Source organism: Grampus griseus (assembly GCF_964374135.1).
Source record: "Grampus griseus genome assembly, chromosome: 1".
NCBI lineage: Eukaryota > Metazoa > Chordata > Mammalia > Artiodactyla > Delphinidae > Grampus > Grampus griseus.
The window spans coordinates 70,690,738-70,715,609 of NC_139017.1; the positions used below are offsets into that span (position 1 = coordinate 70,690,738).

At 51.7% G+C, this 24,872-nt stretch overlaps 2 protein-coding genes across 2 annotated transcripts; both read left to right on the forward strand.

Annotated features, from left to right (window-relative positions):
* The first annotated feature begins 9,971 nt into the window (after window positions 1-9,971).
* On the forward strand, window positions 9,972-19,870 carry HDGF (heparin binding growth factor). Its single transcript, XM_082669617.1, has 6 exons — window positions 9,972-10,360; window positions 16,606-16,682; window positions 16,826-16,964; window positions 17,642-17,821; window positions 18,097-18,320; window positions 18,516-19,870. Exons 1-6 carry the CDS (start codon window positions 10,274-10,276, stop codon window positions 18,520-18,522), a joined length of 714 nt encoding a protein of 237 aa, XP_082525743.1. The 5' UTR covers window positions 9,972-10,273; the 3' UTR covers window positions 18,523-19,870.
* A 1,151-nt stretch (window positions 19,871-21,021) lies between these two features.
* Window positions 21,022-24,634, forward strand: MRPL24 (mitochondrial ribosomal protein L24). Its single transcript, XM_082653119.1, has 6 exons — window positions 21,022-21,110; window positions 23,187-23,430; window positions 23,511-23,606; window positions 23,814-23,917; window positions 24,179-24,309; window positions 24,411-24,634. Exons 2-6 carry the CDS (start codon window positions 23,248-23,250, stop codon window positions 24,545-24,547), a joined length of 651 nt encoding a protein of 216 aa, XP_082509245.1. The 5' UTR covers window positions 21,022-21,110; window positions 23,187-23,247; the 3' UTR covers window positions 24,548-24,634.
* The last annotated feature ends 238 nt before the right edge of the window (window positions 24,635-24,872 follow it).

Here is a 24,872-nt window from a genome sequence, read left to right on the forward strand (position 1 = left end):
TGATACCCCTTCACAGATCTGAGGCATCATCTGAGTCCATCTCTATCTGCATATGTCCTTTGTATCTGTGTGTCCGTGCTTGGTATTCGTGTGACTTTGTGTGTGACCTTGTTAATCGGTCTCTGTGAGTGCCTCTTATATCCATCCATGTTTGTGTGTCCTTTTCCAGCGCACACATGTCTGCCCGTGATTCTGCAGCTGTCCTTCCCTGTCCGCCTGTAATTTTGTGTCCTTTTCTTTATATTCATCTTTGCCCCTTCCTGTCTGCCTGTGAGTGGGTGCCCTCTACTTGTCAACTCTGTACATGTCCTATATATGCCAAACCACCTCTGTGTGGGCTCTATCTCCCTATTCCCAGAGCAGAAGGCTCTGCTGAGCTCAGCCCATAAAGACTGTTGAGGTTTGGGGAGGAGGCTAAAAAGGAAGATGGAAAGGATGACAAGGGGGGCGATGATGATGGCAACAACAGAGAGGGACAGTGAAAGCCCAAGCATGAATTCTCTGTCAGACAGGCCTGCTATGGCCCCCTCCTCCCCACCTTCTCCATGTGTCTAAATCTCACCCTACCTTCACCAACAAACTCATATGCTGCCTTCTCCGTCTGTTTGCTTAAATCTGTTTGCTCCCTGCTCTGGATGCCCAGAGCATTTTTTCTGCCCACCAATTCTTAAACTTTATTGTGCCTAAGATCACTGGGAAAACTTCTTAAAAATGCAAACTTCTGAATTCCAGCCTAAGAGATTCCTCTTCAGTAAGTGTGGGGTGGGGCCCAGAAGTCTAAATTTTTATTTTTATTTATTTATTTTTTTCCAGTACGCGGGCCTCTCACTGTTGTGGCCTCTCCTGTTGCGGAGCACAGGCTCCGGACACACAGGCTCAGCCGCCATGGCTCACGGGCCCAGCCACTCCGCAGCATGTGGGATCTTCGCGGACCGGGGCACGAACCCGTGTCCTCTGCATCGGCAGGCGGACTCTCAACCACTGCGCCACCAGGGAAGTCCAGAAGTCTGACTTTTTAAGAAACTCCTCAGTTGATTGCAAAGCAGGTGCACTGAGGACCGCGTTGAGAAACTAGACCTTCCAGTCCTACCTCGCAGCTGGTATGCTTTGCACAGTACTGACTTCTAATACCACCTTTTCGAATCTAGGTTCCCCAACCTACTTTCTGGTGACTTTGGACAGTCACTGCTCTTCTCTGAGTCTCACTTTCCTCCTTTGAAAAATGGGTAGAGTATGAAGGAACCCTACCCTACTTCTGTGAGAGACATCTGATATTAACACACAGTGAAATGATTCAGAACCATAAGAGAATGGGAAACTTTCAAAGGGAAATGACTATCCTTGTTCCTGGTCAACATATCTTGCTGCCCTGCAGTGAAGTGACACCCCAAAAGGGCAGAGATCTTTTTGACAAACATTTTCTAAGCAGGGTCCTCTTACTGTAAAGATTAATGATTTACCTTAATAGGTAGATACCCTGCCCTTGAAAGGTTGTTTTCGTGCAAGAAATTGATAATAGAAACTTGAGGACAGGGATGGGAAGGGGATTTATTTCTTACTGCTTACTCCTTTATACCTTTAGAAATTTGTAACTTGTGCATGTATTACCTATTCCAAAGTAGTAATAACAGTTATAAAGTCTTCCATTAAAGATAGTGAATAGCATAGACATATCTAATTTGGTTCCTTCCTGAAATTCTACTAAAACTTCAATTAAAGGAATTTTTTTTAAGGCATTAAAGATCATTTTGAAAAGATTTAAACCCACAAAGATGGGGACATGAGAAAAGGAGATCACAGTAAGAACATTTGGAAGGTGGAGAGCAAGATGCATCAATGGTACTGACTTGGCATATCCAAGAGAGCCGAGAAGCAAGCTGGCCTTGGGGAATGGTGAGAATGAATCTGAAGTATCTGTGGAAACCTCAAAGGGCTCAGGAGTGGTGGCATCAAGTACCTCCGGAAGTGAATGAGAAGGGAAGGGAGCAAAAGTGAGGGCTGGTTACAAGATGGTTAACAAACAGTTAGATCCCTGAATCCCCTCCCCCACTTCATGCTAGTGGAAGACTGCCTCTCCCCAATCCCAGAAAAAAATAAAGGGTTTTTGTTTTTGTTTTTTTCCAGAGGGAACAAAACAAGAGGGTTTCTGCTATGGGGAAAACCAGGCACAGTCAAGGGCAGAGGTATTTTACAGAAATCAAAGGAATTAAAGCAATACGCACATGGAATACTGAGACCCCAGACCTAATTCTCCAGAAGACTGGCCACGGCCTTTACCCTAAAGGCTAGATGCTGGGAAAAATCTCCACAGGAAAATGTGTTCAGCCCAAGAGGAAAGATCTATGGAATCCCACATCAGAGATTCCCCCTACAAATTTCCCAGCCAGATAACCCTCACATCAAGTTGTCAGTTGAGAAGCCCCAACCACATGCCCATAGGTACAAGATGTCTTTTTAGTCCTTCACTCTTTTTTTTAAGTCCCTCACTCTTAAACATGAGCAGGCACTCTGACATGAATGATAGAGACAAAACAAACAAGTAAAAATAGAGAAAGTGCAGGGAGAAGAAAACTTCCAAAACCTAACAATTTTCTCAAATAAGTAAGAGAAAATACTATATACATGAAACAAGAACAGAATGCCATAAAAAAGTAACAAGCAGAAAATAAAATAGAGCTCTTGAGAAATCAAAATTTAAGCACACAAATAAAATTCTCACTAGAAGAGTTGGAAGAGAAAAGTTCAGAAAATCAGAGAACCAGCCCAGAAAGTCTAATATCTGAATAATAAGAGTTCCAAAAAACAAAGAGAGACAACAGAAAAAACACAGAGGGAAGGAAATCGTCAAAGGAATAATTACAGGAAACTTCCCAGAACTGAAGGACGAGCGTTTGTTTTCAGATTGAAAGGGCCTACCCACTGCTCAGCATAATGGATAAAAATGGATCCACACCAATATGAAATTTCAGAACACTGAAGACAAAGAGAAGATCCTGAAAGTTCCCAAAGAAAAGAAACAGATCTCTTAAAATGGATCAGGACAGGGACTTCCCTGGTGGTGCAGTGGTTAAGGATCTGCCTGCCAACGCAGGGGACACGGGTTCGAGCCCTGGTCCGGGAAGATCCCACATGCCACGGAGCAACTAAGCCTGTGCACCGCAACTACTGAGCCTGTGCTCTAGAGCCCATGAGCCACAACTACTGAGCCCACATGCCACAACTACTGAAGCCTGCGCACCTAGAGCCTGTGCTCCGCAACAAGAGAAGCCACTGCAATGAGAAGCCCGCGCACCACAACGGAGAGTAGTCCCTGTTCACTGCAACTAGAGAAAGCCCGCGCACAGCAGTGAGGACCCAACACAGCCAAAAATAATAAATAAATAAATATGCTGCAAAAAAAAAAAAAAAAACAACGACAACAAAAAAAATGGGTCAGGACAGAATGTGCAAGGCCTTCAAAAATGCAGAGGAAAAATATTTCCAACCTAGAATTCAACTCCAAGCCAAGCCATCAATCAAGTGGGAGGGTAGAATAAAGACATTTTCAGACATAGAAGTTCTCCAAACTGTTCCATTCTAAGCACCTGTACTCAGGGAGCTACCAGAGGATGTGCTCTATCCAAAAAAAGGGGTGGGGGGAGGGGAGATTAACCATGAAAAAGAAACACCTAGGATTTAGAAAATACAGGAGAGGGATGAAGGGAATCCCCGGGAGGCTTGGGAAGGGAGATTCCAGGAGGAAAACTGTAGACCAGACTACTCACTGCCAGCCACCTATTCACCTTCAGACCTACGCCTTGCCCCCAACACTCCCTCAGGGCCTGGCACAGCACCTACCAATGTGCTGTGAATATATGTGGGGGTGAATGAATGAAGCTTCAAGCCCGTGGCAATGTGGTGGCAGAAATGGTGGCCTTTCAGTACCTCCATTGCCATCTGTGCCCACAGAAGCCATAATCAGCTTCCTCCAGCAGAGCCAAAACTGCTGCTCTCTCTCCCTCGGTGGTGGGGAGGTGGGGAGAGGGGCAGAGAACCCACTAGGGCTCAATCTTATCATTCCAGAAAAGGGCCCTCGGCCCCTCCTCACCCAGGCACCTCCCAGGCTCCTCTCCTCCCTAGGCCTCTGTCCCTGGTGTCTCAGAGCAGTGCCCTTGGTGGGAGAGGGCTGAAAAGTGTGGTCAGACACGATCAGAGCCACAGCAATTCTGTCAGCCTGACTCTGGTCCCAGACCTCATTCCTTTAAGTCTCAGGGACCAAGGGGAAAGCAGACAGACCTGGGGTTTGTGGCTGTACACAATGGAGGCCTCTCATTCAACCTTAGATGCCCCTGTCTATAATTAGCAAGGTTACTTCCAGCACTACTTGTCAGCAAACTCCTGCAAATAATGTTGCTGTGAATGACCTTTTTCATCTTGCAAATGGGAGAGAAAAATGGTGAGGATCCTCACCCGTGAAAGAGATGAAATGGCACAGTTTTATTCACTACAGCATTATTGGTATTATCAAAAGAAAGGACAAAACCTGAACATCCATCTACAGGGGGCTGATTATATCATTTATGACACAGAAATGTTGTGAACTATTATGCAATCATTAAAATGAATGGGGCCAATCCTTGTGTACTGAAATGGAAGGAGTCCCAAGATATATTGTTAAGTAAAAGGTAGTAAAGTACAGAACGGTGAAAATGAGATGCTACAATTTGTGTAAAGGAAATAGCTCTGCATTTGCTTGAAAATTATATAGAGAGAATATTACTAGAAAAATACATACAAATTGGTAAATTTTTGCCTCTAAGAAGAAAATTGGGGTGGCAAGGGATAGGGAGGGGTAACATGAGATGACTTTTCGCTAAATTATCTTCTTGACTTTCTAAATTTTGCATCATATACACATATTCATTACATATACAAAAATTAAGCTGAATTTTTTTTTTTTTTTTTTTTTTTTGCGGAACGCAGTCCCCTCAGTGTTGTGGCCTCTCCCGTTGCGGAGCACAGGCTCCAGACGCGCAGGCTCAGCGGCCATGGCTCACGGGCCCAGCCACTCCGCAGCATGTGGGATCTTCCCGGATCGGGGCACGAACCCATGTGCCCTGCATCGGCAGGCGGACTCTCAACCACTGCGCCACCAGGGAAGCCCTAAGCTGAAGTTTTTTAAATGGCATCTACAACTCATGGGGATCTTGAGATGCTCCTGACTCTTTCCTGGTCTACGAAGGCTGAAGTTCTCTCCCCTGAGGGCTGAGGAGCCAAGGAGCCGTTGCCACCATAATTCTTGGAAGAGCGGAGAAGAGAACCCAGGAATACAGCTCCCCGGGAGCGTTCATAGCCCCTTCCACATGTGAGGTCACACGTCCCTCAGCAGAGACCACCGCTGTACCCTCTCCATGACCTGGCAACTCCAAGCCACTCCACACCCGTGCTGCCTCCAAATGAATCTTCTAGAAGTTCACGTCTGCTCTTGCCTAAACACTTTAACAGCTTCCACTGTCAACCAATTAAATCTAAACTCTGGGGAGTCTGGCCCAGGCAGTAGTATTTTATAATTCTTCAAGTGACTCTAATGTACAGCTCAAATGGAAAGCCATGGCCTTGGAACACTGCTGTCCAATAGAACTTTCTGAGCTAATGGAAATGTTCTGTATCTGCTCTGTCCAATACAGTAGCCAATAGCCACATGAGACCACTGAATACTTAAAGAGTGGCTCATGTGACTGAAGAAGGGAATATTTAGTTTTAATTAACTTACATTTAAATAGATATGTTAAAAGAATAGCTTTAGAGAATGAATCCAATGATTCTCACTTTTTAAAAAACAGAATCCAGGAGTTCCCTGGTGGCCTAGTGGTTAGGATTCCGGGCTTTCACTGCTGTGGCCCAGGTTCAGTCCCTGGTTGGGGAACTGAGATCCTGCAAGCTGCATGGTGGCCAAAAAAATTAAATAATAAATAAAAATAGAATCCTCTTTAAAAAAATATATTTTTCTTATACAGCATATTATACATACAGAAGAGTTATAAAACATAAGCATTTTTAAGAAAACTAGCTAAGGGAATTCCCTGGTGGTCCACTGGTTAGGACACCTCATTCTCACCGCCAACGGCCTGGGTTCAATCCCTGGTCCAGGAACTAAGATCCCACAAGTCTGTTCTAAGCCTGTTCTCAACATCCCCCTTTACAGATGGAAAACTGAGGCACAGAAAGGTTGAGTAACTTGTGGCTGGTCACACAGTTGGTAAGTGGTGGAGTGGGACTCAAACGCAGGTAAATGGGTCCCCAAGCCCATGTGAACACCCACATTCATTGTAGTAGTGCCAGCTTTACCAGCGCATAAGGCTAGTACCTAGAAGCTCACTGCAAGGTAACCCATTTTCTTGAACTATTACTCAATCGAATCTGATAAATACAGTGATCACTGATTTTATCAAGCATTTACCATGTTCCTGGCTCTATTCAAAGCACTTTAAAATACATTAAATTCATTCAATCCTCATCACAACCCTTTTTACAGACATGGAAACTGAAACTCACCCATTTCACAGACATGCAAACTGAGACTGGGAGCAGTGAAGTAGGTTTCCTAAAGCAATACAGTGTGTCACAGTGGTGGAGCAGGTACTTAGACCCTGTTATCTCTGACTCCTTGTAAAATGCATAAAACCATGAATGCTTTTTTTTTTTTTTTTTTTTTTTTTTTTGCAGTACACGGGCCTCCCACTGTTGTGGCCTCTCCCGTTGCGGAGCACAGGCTCTGGACGCACAGGCTCAGAGGCCATGGCTCATGGGCCCAGCCGCTCCGCGGTATGTGGGATCTTCCCAGACCGGGGCACGAACCCGCGTCCCCTGCATCAGCAGGCAGACTCTCAACCACTGGGCCACCAGGGAAGCCCATGAATGCTTTTTTATTTGGGGAGGCACCAGTGGGAGGGGCCAATGGAGGCGGTTTTGAAAACCACTGTTCTAAGCTTCCCATCCTTCTCTCCTCCATTTTCCAGAAGGGGTAACCGGGCCCAAGAAGTAGTAATGGGAGCAGGTCACACAGTGTTGAGGGCTGGGACCGGAGCCAACCCCCTCGACTCTCTCTTAGGAGTTAAAGGGAAGGAAGCTGACATTTCCTTTGAAACTAATGAGCAGGTAAGTTTTTCACTCAGATGATCTCCTTTTCACTTTACAACCACACCATAAGGGTGGCTATTTGTATTAGTACTTTTGCAGTGGAAGAAAATTTTGTTTAGAAATTCTAGTTAAGTCATTTGCTAAAAGCAAGTTTCAAACAAACACAGATTGTTTCCACTAGACTACATTGCCCCTTCCTCTAGTACTCTAAATTCCACAACCCTACTGCTGTGCCAGTTCCTCCTTCTTCCTGACATGGAAAGAAGAAGTCCACCACCATCTTCCCTGACCTAGCTCCTCCAGACTCGCTTCAGAACCCTAGAGCCAGATCTGCACCCTCAAGCCTTCTCTGCTCTAGGGCCCCAAGTCCACTGTCTGTCTTGACCTCCCCCCCACACAAATGTAGACTCAGGCACCAGCATCAAAGGAATCATCTCACTGAGACATCTGTGAATTGGTTCCAAGCTGGACTAGCAGCCGGGGGCCTGTGGCCGAGTGTTTTAGACGTTACTAATCAACAGAGGTCCAAAGCAGCAGCACCTTGGGTGATGAAATAGAAATGTGGGCACCCCACACCTACTGGGTTAGAATCTGCTTTTTAAGAGGATCCCCAGGTGATTCATTTGCACATTAAAGTCTGCAAAGCGCTCAATTAGACCTGAATCCCAGGGGAAGCAGGTTTATGCCCGCCCCTGTAACTGACCCTCTGTGGCTCTTGGCTTGGTTGGTAGGGGCAGCTGTGAATTGGTTGATGATGTTATTGTAAGGAGAACTTGGATATTAAATTGCAACCAAGGCCTGGGAGATTATTGCAACAAAGGGAACCCTGGTTGTTTTATTGCAACCAGCATCTGCATGGCAGACTGAATGACAGGCCCAAGAGATTTGTTGCAAAAAGAATTGAAGAAGCCTTATTGCCATCTCCATACAACAAAGTGGAGAAATGGATAGGAGTCTTTGGTTTAAACTAAATTGGGGTGTGCTAAATTGGAAAATAGTTTAAAAAACATGTTTGTTGCACTGAAATGGCATATTTATAATACTGGCCTGAACACTAAATAAAAGGAAACCAATTGTGACACTGGATTTACTGAAACATTTCTAAGAACTTGTGACAAGATTCTCTCCTAACAACAATAAGAACAACAAAGAAGGGTATTAGCCTGACAGAATCTGGACTATCACACTGACTGCATTTCAAACTGGAATGCATGGTAGAGTAAACACCAACTGGATCTAGCTGCTCTGTTGCAACAAGTTTGGATTTGCTATTGAAACAAATCGACAGGTCTGTGGCTGAGGGCATGCATGAGGACCTTGCAGAGTGCCCCGCTGTGCCAGCAGCCTGGGGCCTGGAGTGCCTGTGGACAGGGCCAGCCACCTCCTATCACAAGGTGGGATTATGCTGAGAGGCCACATTTTACAAAGGCAACAATTGTGAAATGCATTGCCATGGACATAAGGACAACCAACTGATATGAAGGCCTGCAGGGAGCAAGGTCAGGCCTCAGCTAATGATAAGCAGCCCTTCCATGTCTGTGATGTTGGCAGGAAAGTAATGTGATCCCATCTCACAGTTGAAGAAACTGAGGCTCAGGGAGAAGTTCAGGGGGTAGCCCAAGTTCTCATGACTAGTGAACAGCAGGGTAGGATGTGGATCTGGGCCTTTTGGCTTCATCCTGCGCTTCTTTTTCAGGGAGACTTTGCACATGCTTTGAAGTAGGATCAGGAAACTTGTGGGAAGAAAAACACACATATTTTCTCTCTTCAAACCTAGAATATTTTGTTGCAAAATTTTAAGGATCTGGACATACTATAACATAAGATCCAAATAGCTTATTTCTAAGTTACCATAGGTGTCTGGAATTTCGGCAAATCCAAGATCAACAGAGTGACAGCAAATCAAAGATGTAATTACAGCAAAGTCTTGTTTGGCTTAATGGTAAGCGACGTGAATTCAAGTTTTGGCTCTATCAGTTCTTAACATATAACCTAGTCTAAAATGTTGTCTCTGGAATCCGGCAAGCTCACATTCGTCCTTTAAGGCCCAACTCAAAAGTCACCACTTTGTGAAGCCTTCCCAGATTTTTCCCCACTCTCACCGCTCCGAGAAAGCTAGTGACTTCACGTTTTATCGATGGTTTGGGATTTACTGGCATTCTACTGTCTCTTCCCACTAGAACAGAGCTCATCTTTGCGGGCTTAACTGGTGGTAAAGCCCAGATCTCTTTTGCCAGGAAGTAGCAGAGAACCGAGACCTGTCTAATGCACATGGAACGTGGCCACTTTGTGCCACAACCCCTCCGAAGCTTCCTCGATACCGAATTCCACAAAGGCCGTCGTAGGGCGCAATCCCCGACGTTTCAGGAGCCGCCCCACAGACTGTAAGCACGTCGAGGTCCAGGCCAAACCTCTGTGCGCTCAGAGGCGCGGTGCCCAGCACGCTGCCATGCACTGGGTGCCCAGCAAACATTCGTGTATGGGGATGGAGCCGAGGGCAGGGAGACACTGCGCCTAGACGTCGACAGTTGGCAGCGCCGAAGCCGCAGTTGGGAGCGACCCGAGGGGCCGGGGGAGGGGCGCCAGGCCGCTCCGTCCTGCCGGGCGCCAGCTCCTCCCGGGCGGGCGGGCACCCACCGACAGCGGGCACACAAAGCCTACTCGGCTTGCTCGGCAATCGGCTCCTCACGCCTGTGTCGCCGCGCACCGCCAGGCGGCTCCAGGTTGGGCGTCGGGCAGTGGCAGGCACAGGGCGTCAAGAAGCCGCACTCATCAAACCGCCGCGGGAGGGAGCGCGGAGGAGGGAGGAGGAGGAGGAGTGAGAAAGGGAGGAGGGAGGAGGAGGAGTGGGGACCGGGAGGGGGGTGGAGGAAGAGGCCTCGCGCAGCGGAGGGAGCAATTGAATTTCAAACACAAACAACTGCACGAGCGCGCACCCATCGCGCCGGAGCGTTGCCCCCGATCCGCGCCCGCCCCGTCCGTGCGGCGCGCGGGCGGAGACGCCGTGGCCGCGCAGGAGCCCGGGCCGGGGGCCACCATCGAGGCGGGGGCCGCGCGAGGGCCGGAGCGGAGCGGCGCCGCCACCGCCGCACGCGCAAACTTGGGCTCGCGCTTTCCGGCCCGGCGCGGAGCCCGGGGCGCCCGGAGCCCCGCCATGTCGCGATCCAACCGGCAGAAGGAGTACAAATGCGGGGACCTGGTGTTCGCCAAGATGAAGGGCTACCCACACTGGCCGGCCCGGGTGAGCAGGGCGGCCCGCCGCCCCCTATCCACCTCCAGACTTGGGTTGCATAACACCCAAGAGGGCAAGAGCGCTCCGCGCGGAGGGGGTGGGGGTGGGGGGCGTCTGAGTCCCCGAATCTTTCCCGAGCGACTCAAGCCCACCCGCCGGTTATATAATGGTGGAGGCGGGGTGGTGGGGGTGGTGGTGGCGGCAGCGGCGAACACCTGGCCACACGGCGTCCGCGCGTGGTGGCGTGTGCGCGGCGTGGGGATCTGAGGGCGCCGGTCACTTCCCGGCCCCCGGCTCCGCGTGCTCAGTTCCGCCCCCAGCCCCCATACTCCCAGAGGTTTCGGGCGCGCTGCCTGGGTTTGGGCCAGCAGTGTAACTCCTCCCACCACCACCCCCAGGCACCACCGCTACCCCCTTCAGGGACCCCCTTAGAGACCCCCAGTTTCTTCACTGATTGTTACCCCCAGTTCAAACTCTCCTCTTCCTACATTAGATGGTTAAGAAGGATCTCAGCCCTGAAAGGCTAGATGGAGGCGGAGTTCGCTTCTAGAAAACTTTGGTTTGGGGCATCCGTAAGAGGTCTGAAGTTGGGAGGGTCGAGGAATCGTTGGGGGGGCGGCAGAAGAGGGGATCCGTCTAGCTTGGAAATCACCGGCTAGTACCCTTCACTCCTCAGCTCCACAAAAATATTTCTCCGTATGCTGCCGACTCAGATTGGGGGCTGAAGGTGGCAGAGCCCTTGTTGGGATTGGGAAGTCCAGTCCAGACTACCCTGCCTCTTAGTGGAGGTGGGGGGAACCCGAGTTGCTTCTCCTCCCCATTTCTGAGCCTCTCCCGCCAGAACGGCCCAGTGTGCCTTGTGGTTGATTAAGCCCGCCAATGTGAGGCGCCCACCCTCCCCCCACCCCAGCACCTGGCCAGGTGGGAGGGTGGGGCCCAAATGCCCAGCCTGGCGCATTCATCATGTTTCCCCTAAGAACTGAGACAGGTGAAGTAAGGAGTAAGGGAGGTTGCCAGAGGGTGCTGGAGGAGGTTGGGGGTGTCACAGGGCACAGTGTCTCTGGCACCTTATTTCAACGTTGGTGTAGAGAGAGGCCTTTGGTATCGGCCCTAGAGTATAGGACTCCTGTAGAGTGTAATCCAAGGGCAGAGAGGAGTAGAGGGAGGGAGTCTTCTGGGCAAGGGGACCAAGTGCAGAACTGCCTTATGGCTGTGGGTTGCTCTTTTCCACATGAGTCTGTGTCTTCATCTGGGCCAGACCCTGCTCTGAGCTTGGGAAGTTGCCCCAGGCTCCCTTGGGTCCTGTTCAGTGTCCAGACCAACTTTGGGACCACTCCGAGAAAATCCAGGAGACCCTTCCTCACTCAGTACCCTCTCCTGAGGAATATACCTAATCCCATATGCCTTGAGCTCCTTGTTCCCTGCAACTTCTAGATGTCTGGCCTCCGGAATGGGAGTGAAGTACAGAGTGAAGCAGGGCTCTCCAAGCCTCCAGGGCCTTCTAGGGGACTTGGGTTTGGGGGGTGGGGGGCAGTGTGAGGAAGCAGCCACAGACAGCCTTGTGTGTGCATGTATGTGTGTGGTGTGTGAACACTCATGTACTTTACCCTGCACCTTTGATCCATCTGGCTTCTTGGTCCAGATGCCAAGGTCCTGGTGGGCAGGGCAAGAACTGAACACAGGTCTCTACTGCTTCTACCTCCTGGGGGTGGGACAAAGTCCAGAGACTGAGGAGGGGGCTCAGCTGGAATGGGGGTTGTAGGGAACCCCTTCAGGCTGCAGGGAAGAGAGAAAGGGGGGCCCATGCAGACCCACATTGGCCCCTGTGAAGAAGGCCTTCAGGTTTCTGGTAGCCTTTGGAGTGAGGGCAGCGCCTGGGACTGGGGATGCTGTCCATTTCCTCTGTTCACCCTAGGCCTCCAGGACAGAAGGGCAGGACAGGGAGGCAGTCTCTTGCTCTGTTGAGGCCTGGGCCCTTTAGATAAAGTTCGGGTTGGGGGAGGGAGATCAGACTGGATCCCAAAGAGATAGGACCCCACCCTTTGCCTGTGCTCCGGGTTTTGATTCTGAAAATTGGAGAGAGTGGTACACCCAAGGTTGTTATCTTCCGAATACCTCACCATCCTTGGGTGCTGTCTTAGTCTTGTGAGTGGCAGAGCCTGAAGGGGGGGCCTGGCTCCTCCTGAGATGGAGGAGGAGTAGGGGGGCCTCGCTGACTGCTCCATCTAATAGGCAACCAGAGTCCTCAGCCATGGTGAAGGCCACTGTGTGGGCTTTCCTTCCTCAGCCCCTGCTTCTGGGGAGGATGGCTGACTCTGGGTGAGACTGGAACAGCCCAGTGCTTGGAGAGTTCAGCCAGAGGGACCACGTGGTAGGCAAGACCTGCCTGGAAGGATGGTGTGACTCCATCTTAACCTTCTCCTTTCCTCTTCCTCCTGCCAGACTTCCTGGGGGATCTCCAAGCACTTAACAGTTAACCTCCAAGACTCAGGGATTTTCCCCCTGAGGTTCCTTCCTCCTTTCTCCACTTCCTGTTTCACAGTCCCAGGAAACCTGAGCAGCCAGAGGGCCTCGCCCATCTGTCCGCCCTCTGCCCTTCCCCCACATCCAGGCACCACCTTCTCTTTTCTGCCTCTTGGGCTTGCCACACTTTCCTGACCCCAACTGTCTCCTGCCCCATATTTTACGGTTCATGGGTCAGGTTGGGCCTGGGCCTTGGGTGTGGTGGTCAGAACCCTGGCTGGCAGTCAGGGTGGGCTTAGCCTTCTTTGTTGCCTTTCTATGTGCTGAGCTGGCGCCCCTGGGCCTGGATTTGGTATGAGGCTGGGGGAGAGGTGTTCAGTCCTCTCTCCCCACTCCTCACCTGGGTACTTCAGGCCTTAGAAGGTGCCCTGGGCTCTGGGAGGATGGGACTTGTGCTCAGGCCTGTGTGATGGAATGAGGCACCTGCAGAGGGCAGAGGGTGGGGGGTGGGGTGGGGGTGGGAGTGGATGAGCCCCAGCCGGGGTGGGGGTGGGGGAAAGTAACTTGCCAGGATTCCTGGAATGGCTGAGAAGTAGCAGAGCCCCCTCCCCTGTTGGCCAGTGGAGGAGGTGCAGTGGGGTACCCAGCACTCATCTGGCCCCACCCTGACCCACTTAGCTTTGACTCACTTGTTCTGAGTCACAACCTGGATATAAAGGCACCGCCTGGGAGACACATGTCTGTATTGGGAGTACAGGCCTCCCCTGAGACTTCATATCCTCTATGTCGTCGACGAAGAACCTCCCTTCACTTCCAAATGCAGAAAGACATTTCCTTTGTGGCTTGAAGGATGAAGGGTCCACTAGAGAAGGAATGTCTCCCCTTTTTGGGGTGAGGGGTTGGGAATTCCATTAAGTTAAAGGAGCACGCCTCTCCTGGCCCTTCCCCCACGGTTGCCTACACTCGAGGTGAGGTGGGATTGGGGTGGTTTTATGCTTTGGGGGTAGATGCCCATCTGCCCAGGCCCCTGGCCTCCCTCTTTCCTCTTTCCTCTCGACCTACCCTTTATCTGGCTAGAAGTCAGCAGGGCGGGTATATCTGGTGTGTCCCGTTCTGTCTATTTTTAATTCCCATCCATTCTTTGGTTTCTCCCCCGCCCCTGAGGCTGGGCAGCTGGTGGCCTCCTGGATCCCCTGTCACAGCGTTCAGCTACCTCTCTTTGAGTTCGCTTCCCACGGGAAAGAGACTGACGGGCAGAACGCTGCTTTGCCTGGTCTGAGCTCCTTGAGAGGACCTCATGTCTCCTGTTTCTGACCCCTTCACTCACCATCCCCCCTTTCCTGAGCCTCAGTTTCTCCCTTTTCATCACATGTTTCCTACAAGCCTGTTAACGTCCTGGCTCAAGTGTGGCACTGAAAATGCAGAGCCCAAAGTAGTTCCCAGCTGGGACCCTTAGATATTCCCCCCCTGCCCCGTCCTCTTTCCTGGTGCTCGATGATCCACCAACAAGAGGCCTAGGAAAGAGCTTTTGCTATTATTGTCCTCTGCCTGTCTCCTGGGATCTCTAAGCCCTGGAGGCCCTCATTTTATTTTTTGCTTCCCCCTCTGAGAGGAGGGTGGGGAGCTAGCAACAGGACCCAGGTATCCTAGCAGAGGACTGGCTCCTCCTTTGCCCACACCCCAGCTCTGCCTTCCTGAGAAGGGCCCGCAGCCCTCAGCCCTAGCTGTGGTTTCAGGCACAGCCAGGGACCCAGGTGCCAGACTCCAGGCTTGGGGGTGGGGTGTGTGTTAGTGTCCCCTCCTCCCCAATCTGGAGAGAGGGCCTGGGGGGGGAGGGGCAGTCACATTCCTGGTTGCTGAGTGGCCCCGGGGGCGGGGTTGGGTTGTCATGGCGATGGGGATTGAGCTGGGGTGGGGGACAGCGTGCCTTTCCACCCCCAGCTCTCACACCCCAGTGTCTTCCCGATTGTGGGGAGGGCCCAGTTTGTGCTGAGCCTTCCTGGGGGGGAGGGGCTGGACCTCTGTCCCCAGAGGCCACAGGGCAAGGGGGGAGGTGCTCAGGAGCTTGAAGACTCCATGTCTGGAGCAAGATGCCCCTCAGATTCTTGCTCAGGTTCCACCCCATCTCCTGGGTGTGTCTCAGCTTATTTCCATCCACCTAGCCTCCCTGTCTCCCCAGGCCCCCAGTCAGGCACTCTGTCCTAGTCTCTGTGTGTTTAATCACTGCCTTGGCCTGTCTGTCTCTTTCCTATCTGCACCCCGGGCCCCAGCCAACATGGCCACCTGGCCTCTGTCCGGTGGGAAGCCCGGCCGCTAGGGCTGCTGCAAGTGTTGCTGGGAGTTGTAGTCCTCTTCCCCCGTCCCCCACACCTCCTCCCCCCCCCAGCTCAGCTTGGCCTGGGCTTCCAGGGCCTGATCTGGGAGAGGCTATCTGGGCCACTGTCTCTCACCATTTCCCTGACCTCAGACCTCTGCACCTTCTCCACCACAGCATCCCTTATGCCCCCAGGACATTTGAGGCAGAGGATCAAGTCAGGAGCTCTAGTTCTGAAATCTGGCCCTCACTAACTTGTCCTGTCATCTTGGGCAAATCACTTTTCTTTTCTGGGCCTCAGTTTCCTTGTCTGTAAAATAAGAGAGTCTGACTACATGACATGACTTTCAGAGAGTTCCCCGGAAGTCTTTTGGAGCTGCTACTGATGGGGGATATTGAATAGGCAGCCCTTGGCCTCACCTCTCCGCTTCAGTCAGAGCAGACTGCTTTGGTCTGTTTCATAGAGTCATTCAGCATATCTTCACTGTGCACTCACTGGGTGCTAGGCACTGTGTTGGGCTTATAAACAGACCTCTCTGTTCTCGGGGCAGGTACAGTCCACGTAGACATTAAGCAAACGGTAACACGAAGAACTGTAAAACTAGAATTGTGAAAAGCACTGTGAAGGAGAGGTGCTGAGAGTTTTATCTGGGAAGCCAACCAGGTTGGGAGAGGTGGGGAAGCTTTCTGGAGGAAGTGATGATGGGGCTGAGGTTGGAAGGCTGATCAGGAGTTACTATAGGAGACTGAAAGGTCAGTGTGGCTGGAGCAGAGAGCAGAGGGGCAGCGTACTGGGGAGAGGATGATGATAGCGAGCTCATATGCGGGACGTACTACATTATGGTCATTTAATCCTTACAACGCTATGGCTTAAGTACTGTGACCATCTCCATTTTACAGTTGAGAAAACTGAGGTTCTGTCAGTTGCCCAAGCTCATACAAATACTGTTGGCAGCATTGGAATTCAGACCTTGACATTAGGGACAATGGTGAACAGGTGGGCCCTAGAGTCCTGAAAAGCCACCGGAAGGTTTCTAGCAGGGGGACTGAAATGCTCAGACCCGCACTTGGCAAGGCCCCCTCTGGCTGCAGTGTGGAGAATGAGTTGTAGTGGGGCAAGAATGGAGATTGAGAGAAGAGAGGGAGGCTGTGGTTTCAGTCCAGGCGAGAGGGGACAGTGGTTGGACCCGGGTGTTGGCAAAGACGTGGAGCTTATGGGCAGGATCTGTTTATGGACGCTGTTTGGTTTGTGAAAGAGAGGCGGGGATTCTGCTGGGCTTTTATGCCTGACTTCTTTTGAACAAAGTCACACTGCTAAAAATGGTTCAGAAACCCCTTTGGTGAACTCCTGGGTCCCTCTCAGTCTGATTTTTCACAGATGTGCCTTAGAGATCAGCCCCTTAACCCCTACCCTCCGGCCCCAGATTCGTGACCTCAAGACTCCAGCTCACGCTCACTTTACTCATCTTGCTCTCAGATTGACGAGATGCCTGAGGCTGCCGTGAAATCAACAGCCAACAAATACCAAGTCTTTTTTTTCGGGACCCACGAGACGTGAGTGAGGGGGCAGAGGTGGGGAGGGCCACGGGGGGACCACTTTGGGGAACGAGCAGTGGTGACGGCACGCCTTCCCTGTGGGGCTGCGCAGCTCAGATGCGGTGAGGGACTCGAGAGCACAGTCTCCCATCTCTCACCAGGGCATTCCTGGGCCCCAAAGACCTCTTCCCTTACGAGGAGTCCAAGGAGAAGTTTGGCAAGCCCAACAAACGGAAAGGGTTCAGCGAGGGGCTGTGGGAGATCGAGAACAACCCTACCGTCAAGGCTTCTGGCTACCAGGTGAGCTGCCATCCGCCCCAGAGACCTCCTGGAAAGCGGGTGTGGCCATAGGTGCCGGGAGCCCCTGGGCCCACGTGTGCTGCTTCAGGAACAGGGGGCTCAGACACCAACACCAGGGCTTTCAGAGTAGGAGCTCGTGGGGTGGGGGGTTGGGGGAGGCTTCTTGCAGAGGGGAAGGGGTTCCGGGTGTGTGATGTAGCTGTGGTCAGGGGCCACCTGTTAGACAGCGCCTGGGGGGGCAGGAACAGGATGGAGGCGGTAAGTGGGGACAGGCCTTTGGCAGGCCCAGTGTGAGTATAGGATGTGGCCTTAACTCTTTCCACAAAGGCTTCCAGGAGGAGGTGCTCGTGAGCCGGGCAGGATGAGGCGGGAGGGTGGGGGGCGGGGGTTGGCGGGGAAAGGGTCCCAGCTCCCTCTGGGAGAAGTTGACCCGAGGTTTTGCCTCCTGCTCCAGCCCTCCCCCCTCCTGCACAGAGCCCTGCCTGCCCGGCCAGTGGGTTTACCCCGGGGCTAATCCGACAGAGGTGGGTCTCAAATCACTTGTGAGACTGGGCACCTGGGTGGGGGCGGGGGAGAGGTGGGAGAAGGAAGGAGTGAGTGGCCGAGGGAGGGGTCTGGGGAGGGGGCCCAGCGTGGCAGTCGCTGGTGCCACTCAGCCTTTGCTGTCTCCGCCGCAGTCCTCCCAGAAAAAGAGCTGTGTGGAAGAGCCCGAGCCCGAAGCCACCGAGGGTGATGGCGATAAGAAGGGGAATGCCGAAGGCAGCAGTGATGAGGAAGGGAAGCTGGTCATTGATGAGCCGACCAAGGAGAAGAATGAGAAGGGGGCGCTGAAGAGGAGAGCGGGAGACCTGCTGGAGGTAACTGCCCCCTACCTGGGGCCCCGGAGCAAGGCTCCTAGTCTGAGGAGGGACGTTACGACTTTTTCAGGGAGTGCCCGTCTGAGAGACAGACTCAGCTCCTAGTTTTGGGGAGTCCCTTGCTGAGAAGATGGGACACAGGAGACCTCTCAGCTAGCAGAGGGTTGGAGGACTGTGGGTCTGCCTAGGAAGGAGAGCCTCTGGGGAAAGGAGGGGGAGGCTGGTGTCCTCCCTCTCTAGCCTCAACCCACCTCATCTCTGCTAACCCTGCCCAGGACTCCCCCAAACGTCCCAAGGAGACAGAAGACCCCGAAGGGGAGGAGAAGGAAGGGGCCACCTTGGAGGGTGAGAGGCCCGTTCCAGTGGAGGTGGAGAAGAACAGCACCCCCTCGGAGCCGGGCTCTGGCCGGGGGCCTCCTCAGGAGGAAGAAGAGGAGGAAGAAGAGGAAGAGGCTGCCAAGGAAGATGCTGAGGCCCCGGGCATCAGAGACCATGAGAGGTGAGTGAGCCCCCTGCCCCTAGGCAGCTGGGCTGGGAGGGCCCAGCCCCCTGCTGAGAGGAGGAGGAGGAGGGCCTGTAGCAGTCAGCCTCCAGGGAGGCAGGGTGGGCTCTCCCAGGAGGCCGGCACTGGCTGGGGCCCGGCCAGGCCAAGGTCACACCATTAACCCTTCTCCCCTCCAACCCTCCCCCGCAGCCTGTAGCCACCAATGTTTCAAGAGGAGCCCCCGCCCCGTTCCTGCTGCTGTCTGGGTGCTACTGGGGAAACTGGCCATGGCCTGCAAACTGGGAACCCCTTCCCCACCCCAACCCACTCTCCTCTTCCACTCACTCTCCCCCTTCTGAGCTCAGACCCTGGAGATTGACCCGGATGGGGCAGGCCACCTGGCCCTCACCTCCATGTCCCCACACCCCTGTGACCTGAGTCAGGTCCATGTCTTCTGCTCTGTGGGATGAGATGAGGCCACTGTGTCCCTCCCTGCCTGGAGCTGTTTCCCAGTGTATTTGTTAGGGCCTGGACTGGCTATTTCCATCTTCTGACACCCCTCTCGCCCTTCCCGGGCATTCTAGACCTCTGGGTTGGTTGGGATCAGGGCTATGAGTGGAAGGGATGGAGTGTAAGTAGCACGGTGGGCTTCTGGGGCCTGGGAGGGGCAATCTTCAAGTTGGGGTGGGGGAGTGGGCAAGAGGATGGCATCTTGTCCCTTCCTCCCGCACCTGTTCTCCCAGCTACCTGGATTCAGGGAAAGTGGGACAGCTTGTGGGAGAGGGGCTCCCTTCAATAAATCCTTGATGGTTGACAATGCCCATTCTCTTACGCCAACCCTAGGTGTTATGGGAGTTACAGTTTATCATCAAAAGATTTGGGGTCTTCCAAGTTCTTTGGGTCAAGGACCTGAGATCTGAAGGGTTAACTTCACCCAGCTCCTATGGGAGTGTTGAGGAGTATCCATCCACCTTTAGACCTCAGGCCAGAGATGGGATGCCCTGGGGAGACCCTTAGCTGCCCTTTTCCCTCTCCCCACAGTGCTCAAGGCCAGCCTACAGTCACATACGTCACCCAGACATAAAGGAAAAGACACATTTTTTAGGAAATGTTTTTAATAAAAGAAAATTACAAAAAAAAAAATTTTAAAGACCCCCCCATCCCTTTGTGTGCCCCCCACTCTGCTCCTTTCTTCCCCACTGTTGCCCCCATTTCTGAGGTGCACTTGGAGGCTCCCCTTCTGTTTGGGGCTTGATGACTTTTCTTGTTGTAGTTGGGGCTTTGGTGTTCCTTCTGGTGTCATTTCCCATCCACATACCCTCACCTGGTCCCCTCAGTGTTGTCACCAGATCCAATTTGTAACCCACTGAGAGGCCAGAGGGAAATAAGCACCCTCTCCCAGCCTCTTTCTAGTGGTCTATTTGGCTCTTCCGTCTCTCGTCTCTTTCACCCTTGCCCCCCTCTCTTGGGCTCTGATGAAAAATTGCTGACTGTAGCTTTGGAAGTTTAGCTCTGAGAACCGTAGATGATTTCAGTTCTAGGAAAATAAAACCCATTGATTACTACATTGGATTTTGACTGATTCTTTGGGGGTGTATTAGTTAACTGATGGTGCAGGGGAATGGGAAAGGGAATGCAAATGATTTCCAAATCCACTTTTCAGATTGAGGTAAGGTGTGCCAGCCTTCTCCATTCTCAGTCTGTTAGAGATATCTAAAATTCTACATGAGGGCAAAGTCACAGAATATGGTGCCCAGTATTCTACTTCTGCCCAGCCACTGTTTAACACAGTTTCCCTCATAAGCACCTGGGAAAGTTTTTCTAAAAGTTTGCACAAGAAGTAGGGTGTGGGACTTCCCTGGTGGTCCAATGGGAAAGACTCCCCGCTTCCAGTGCAGGGGACCTGGGTTCGATACCTGGTCAGGGAACTGGATCCCGCATGCATGCCACAACTAAGAACTCCACATGCCGCAACGAAGATCCCACGTGCTGCAACTGAGACACGGTGCAGCCAAAATAAATAAATATTTAAAAAAAGAAGAGGTAGGTTGTGAGAGGTGACAGTATCAGTCACAGCTCACGATGGCCAGGGAAGTTAGGGTGTTGGGGCTGGTTGTAGAAACAACTTTGACCCTCAAGGGCAAAGCCAGGGATGCCCGCTACTGATAACGTGATGAGGGTCGGGGAGGTTGATAGCATGGAATCCTCCCAATACTCCTGAATTAAGTGGAATGGCTGGATTAGATCCTCTCAGGTTTCTTTCAGTCTGACATTTTGTGACTGGATCATCGACTGGCATTGGAAGGGCCCACGTTTCATCCCTTAGTTTAGAAAGCCTATGACACTTTCTTCACTGCCTTGGCTCCTTCCAGCAGAGGGCGGGCGGGGAGAGTATTGACTGTAGCCTCACTAGAAAGCGAGGCCCTCTGCTTTGAAGAAGCCGCAATCACCTAGAAAATGGAGCCGTCGTCTCTAGTAACTACAATTCCCAGCGGCCTCCACGCAGAGCACGTGCAGGAATGTGCCAGGCGCGATAGCATATTCCGCTTTGCCTTCAATTCCCGACGTGCTTCACGGTGCTCTTAGGCTTCCTAGATTTCCTACAAGGCCAAATTTCCTGTTTCTCGCTTGCTTTGCAGCAGCGGACTACAACTCCCAGCATGCAGAGAGGCTAGATTATCGTTGCGCGTCCATTGTACCATTAGACTACTTTTCCCAGAAAGCCGGGGGACGCTGTGGGGCGGGGCTTAGGTCCCCCGTGCAGAAGGGACTGGCGGAGGCTCTGGGGCTCAGCGGGAAGCGGAGGTGAGAACCGCGTGGCCCGGACGTTTTGGCAGCTTTGGGCTGGTCCGAGAGCGGGAGCGGGAAGAGTCTTCTTTTACCCTGGCATGGCTTAGTGGCTTCGTCCGAGGTCTCCCTGCTTCGGAAGCTCGGAGCGGGTGGTTGCTGAAGACTGCTGGGGGATGGACATCACCCGTACCTAAGATGGGGCCGGCGGGGCCTTTGGAGCCGGGGTCTGAGGGAGCAGACGCTCTACCTCACTACCTAGCACGGCGCCCCAGAGCGCGCCATGAAAGCCCCACTGCGGAAGGGCACCAGCCTCTCCAAGGTTTGGAGAAAAAAAAGGAAAACATCTAGGGGGCTGGCTTCTGGGATCTCCTCCCAGAGCTTCAGATCTTGAATAGCTGAGGTTAAGGGACGTCTTGCAGCAATCACGCAGGAGTCTCGGGTCTTAAGATTGTCTTTTTTGGGGGCCGCACTGCGCGGCCTGCGGAATCTTAGTTCCCCCACCAGGGTTGGAACCCGTGCCCCCTACAGTCCTTCAATGGAAGCGCAAAGTCTTAAGCACTGGACCGCCAGAGAATTCTGCTTCTATCAAGTCATGAACTAGGGCAAGTCTCCAGCTCTCAGGGCCTTGGTTTCCTCGTCCCCTGTCAACCTCCCGCGGAGAGCAGTGTGAAGATCAAATGCTGGGAATAGTGAAGTTCCTAGCATTAGACCTGTCACATAGTAGTGCTCTCTAAGCATTTTTTGATTCTGAATGGGAACACCAAGGCCCCTAACATTCATCCAGCATTAATTAAAAATAATATTAGGTCTTTTACGTATAGAGAAGAGAAATGACCTGATATCTCACTGTTCAGATAAACCAGCTGATGTATTATTTTAAAGGTACGTGGTTAGAAAATGCAAACGTTATGGAAAGGAACAAGATGGAAAGAAATAGCCCTCCCAAACTTCCTCATCTCCAAAACAAGTACTTTATTTGTTCCCTGTTGCCTTCTTGTAAATATTTATGTCTGTGATAGAATATATATTTTTTAATTTACCCAAAAAAGGATACTATCCACATGATTCTGTACATTGCTTTGTTAAAATGTTAAAAATAACTCGAATGACAGAAACAACCCTGTAAAGTTTTATGGATGATGAAACTGAAGCTCGGAAGTCAAGTTGCCTAGGGTCACAGAATAAGTTGGTGGTGGAGCGGGGACTAGAACCCAGGTCGTCTGATTCCCAATCCAGAGCTTTTAATGTCATTAGAGTGCACTTTAATTGTACTTTTAAGTTAGGCTTTATTCTTAGCTATGAAACAAGGTTAATGGTACCTCCTTCATCAGTTGTCCTTGGGCTTAAATGAGATGATACAGGAAAGCACTTAGCATGGCAACTGGAAGGTAGCAAGTGCTCAGCAAACTGAAGCACTTACTATTTTTGCCCTCAGTTGTCTCACCGCCCCATTGGTTTAGTCCATTATCCAAAATTGGGAGGCTTAGAGTACATACTTAGTTTGGAAATGTAGGACTCTATAATCCTAGAGTCTGGTTCTGGGTCCTTTTCCTTTAGAAAAGAAACTATCTTAGGGAGAAGTGGTTATTTCCTGATTGAGATTAGGAATTGGACATTTTGTAGGGACATTTTAATCCCAGTTTTTATCTCTGCCACCTGTTTGATTGTTTTACCTTATAACTGCCTGTTTTCTGGCTTTACGCCAGTGTTTTGTCCATTACTTGTTTTCTTTCCATCTTGCTGTTGGTGCATTTATTAAATAACTTTTTATTGAGTACCTACTACATGCCAGGCCCTGCTGGGATCTGCTGGATTCAAGGGTGATCTAGATAACATGGTCCCTGGCCTCAATGAAGTTTTGGACTTTGAAGTCAGATATATGTGGCTTTGAATGCTGATTCTCCCACATAGTAAGTAGCCTTATGACCATTGACAAGTCACTTAACTTCTCTGAGTCTCTATCGTCATCTGTAAAGCGAAGATAATATCTTGTGAGGATTCAGTAAGATCAAGTCCATTGAGCCATGAAGTAAGTGCTTAAGAAAATGTTGCTTCCCTTGTTTCTTTGCCCCTTTCTTTGTCCTACCCCAGAGCCGACTAGGAAGATTTCTGGGTCTTTCACCGGCCAGGGGATTTCTCACAGTCTCCAGCCATGCGGCTCTCTGCTCTGCTGGCCTTGGCATCCAAGGTCACTCTGCCTCCCAATTACCGCTATGGGATGAGCCGCCCAGGCTCCTTGTCAGACAAGAAGAAGAACCCTCCAGGGACTAGGCGGCGCCGGGTGGCTGTGGAACCTATCTCTGATGAAGACTGGCATCTGTTCTGTGGGGACAGGGTGAGAATCTCAGATGTGGTAGGGTGGCGGGGTGCTCCTGGGCAAGGATCTCCTTCCCTGACGGTCATCTCTTCCCACAGGTCGAGATCCTAGAAGGCAAGGACGCTGGGAAGCAAGGCAAAGTGGTTCAAGTTATCCGGCAGCGAAACTGGGTGGTCGTGGAGGGGCTGAATACAGTAAGTGAAGAGTGAGGATGGCGATGCTCAGGAAGCCTGTGCCATCCGTCCCTGTCCACTAAGAGCAGCACAGGGAGGCCAGAGACTGGCTGAGGGGATGGTGAGACAACTGAACCTTCTGCTTTTCAACTTGAATGCTCTGAGTTGTGGTAGACAAGCCCCCTTCTCACCTCCTGGGTTCTGATAGCCCCCTCCTCTTTTGGACAGCATTATCGCTATGTTGGCAAGACCGTGGATTACCGGGGAACCATGATCCCCAGCGAAGCACCCTTGCTCCACAACCAGGTCAAACTTGTGGATCCTGTGGACAGGCAAGCACATGGGGCTCTGGTCAGAGGGTTTCTTGCCCTCTGAGTCCACACAGCTGTTGACCATGTTTATCCAAAGGGAATGGTGGGTTGGATGTGCTGAAAATTGAGAGGGGCCATCCATGACCCCCCGTAGGAAACCCCAGTGCAGGGGTAGCAGAGAAACGAGATGGTGACCTTAGTGTTCTTAGTCATTGACTTTCGGGTTGGAACATAGGAGGGAGACCTAACTCCCTGGCTGGCCTCACTTCTTCTATCCCCTAGGAAACCCACTGAGGTGGAGTGGAGATTCACTGAGGCAGGAGAGCGGGTACGAGTCTCCAGAAGATCAGGAAGAATTATCCCTAAACCTGAATTTCCCAGAGCTGATGGCATCGTCCCTGAAACATGGATTGGTGAGGCTGGGTGAGGCGGCAAGAAGTGGGGGGGTGGGAGGAGTGGGAGTAAGGGATGTTAAGAAGCCCTCCCACCCATCTTCTTTTCTCTGGCTCAATAGGTGGCCCCAAAGACACATCAGTGGAAGATGCTCTAGAAAAAACCTATGTGCCCAGTCTAAAGACACTGGAGGAGGAGGTGATGGAGGCGATGGGGATCCAGGAGACTCGGAGACATAAGAAAGTCTATTGGTATTGAGTCTGGGGAGAGCTGCTTCTCCCCTCCTTGCCTTAACCTTGAAGATTGGGGCCACCTCTTCTTCAGACTCTAATAAAGAGCCTTGGGTCCTGTGTGTGCAGCTGCTGTCTTTTGGTAGACTGGCACCCCTAACGCCTGTTTCAAGGACTGAGGGAGGGAGCATCTGTCTTGATGTTATGACAAAACCTGGATAGAAGTTAGCCAGCCTTAAGGTGGTCCTCCCAAAGGGCAGGGCCTGCAGATTCTGGGATGGAGATCTAAGGGAGAGACAGCTTCCCTCCATGGAGACCTCTGAGTAACAAGGTGCTACCTGTTAGGGAAGACA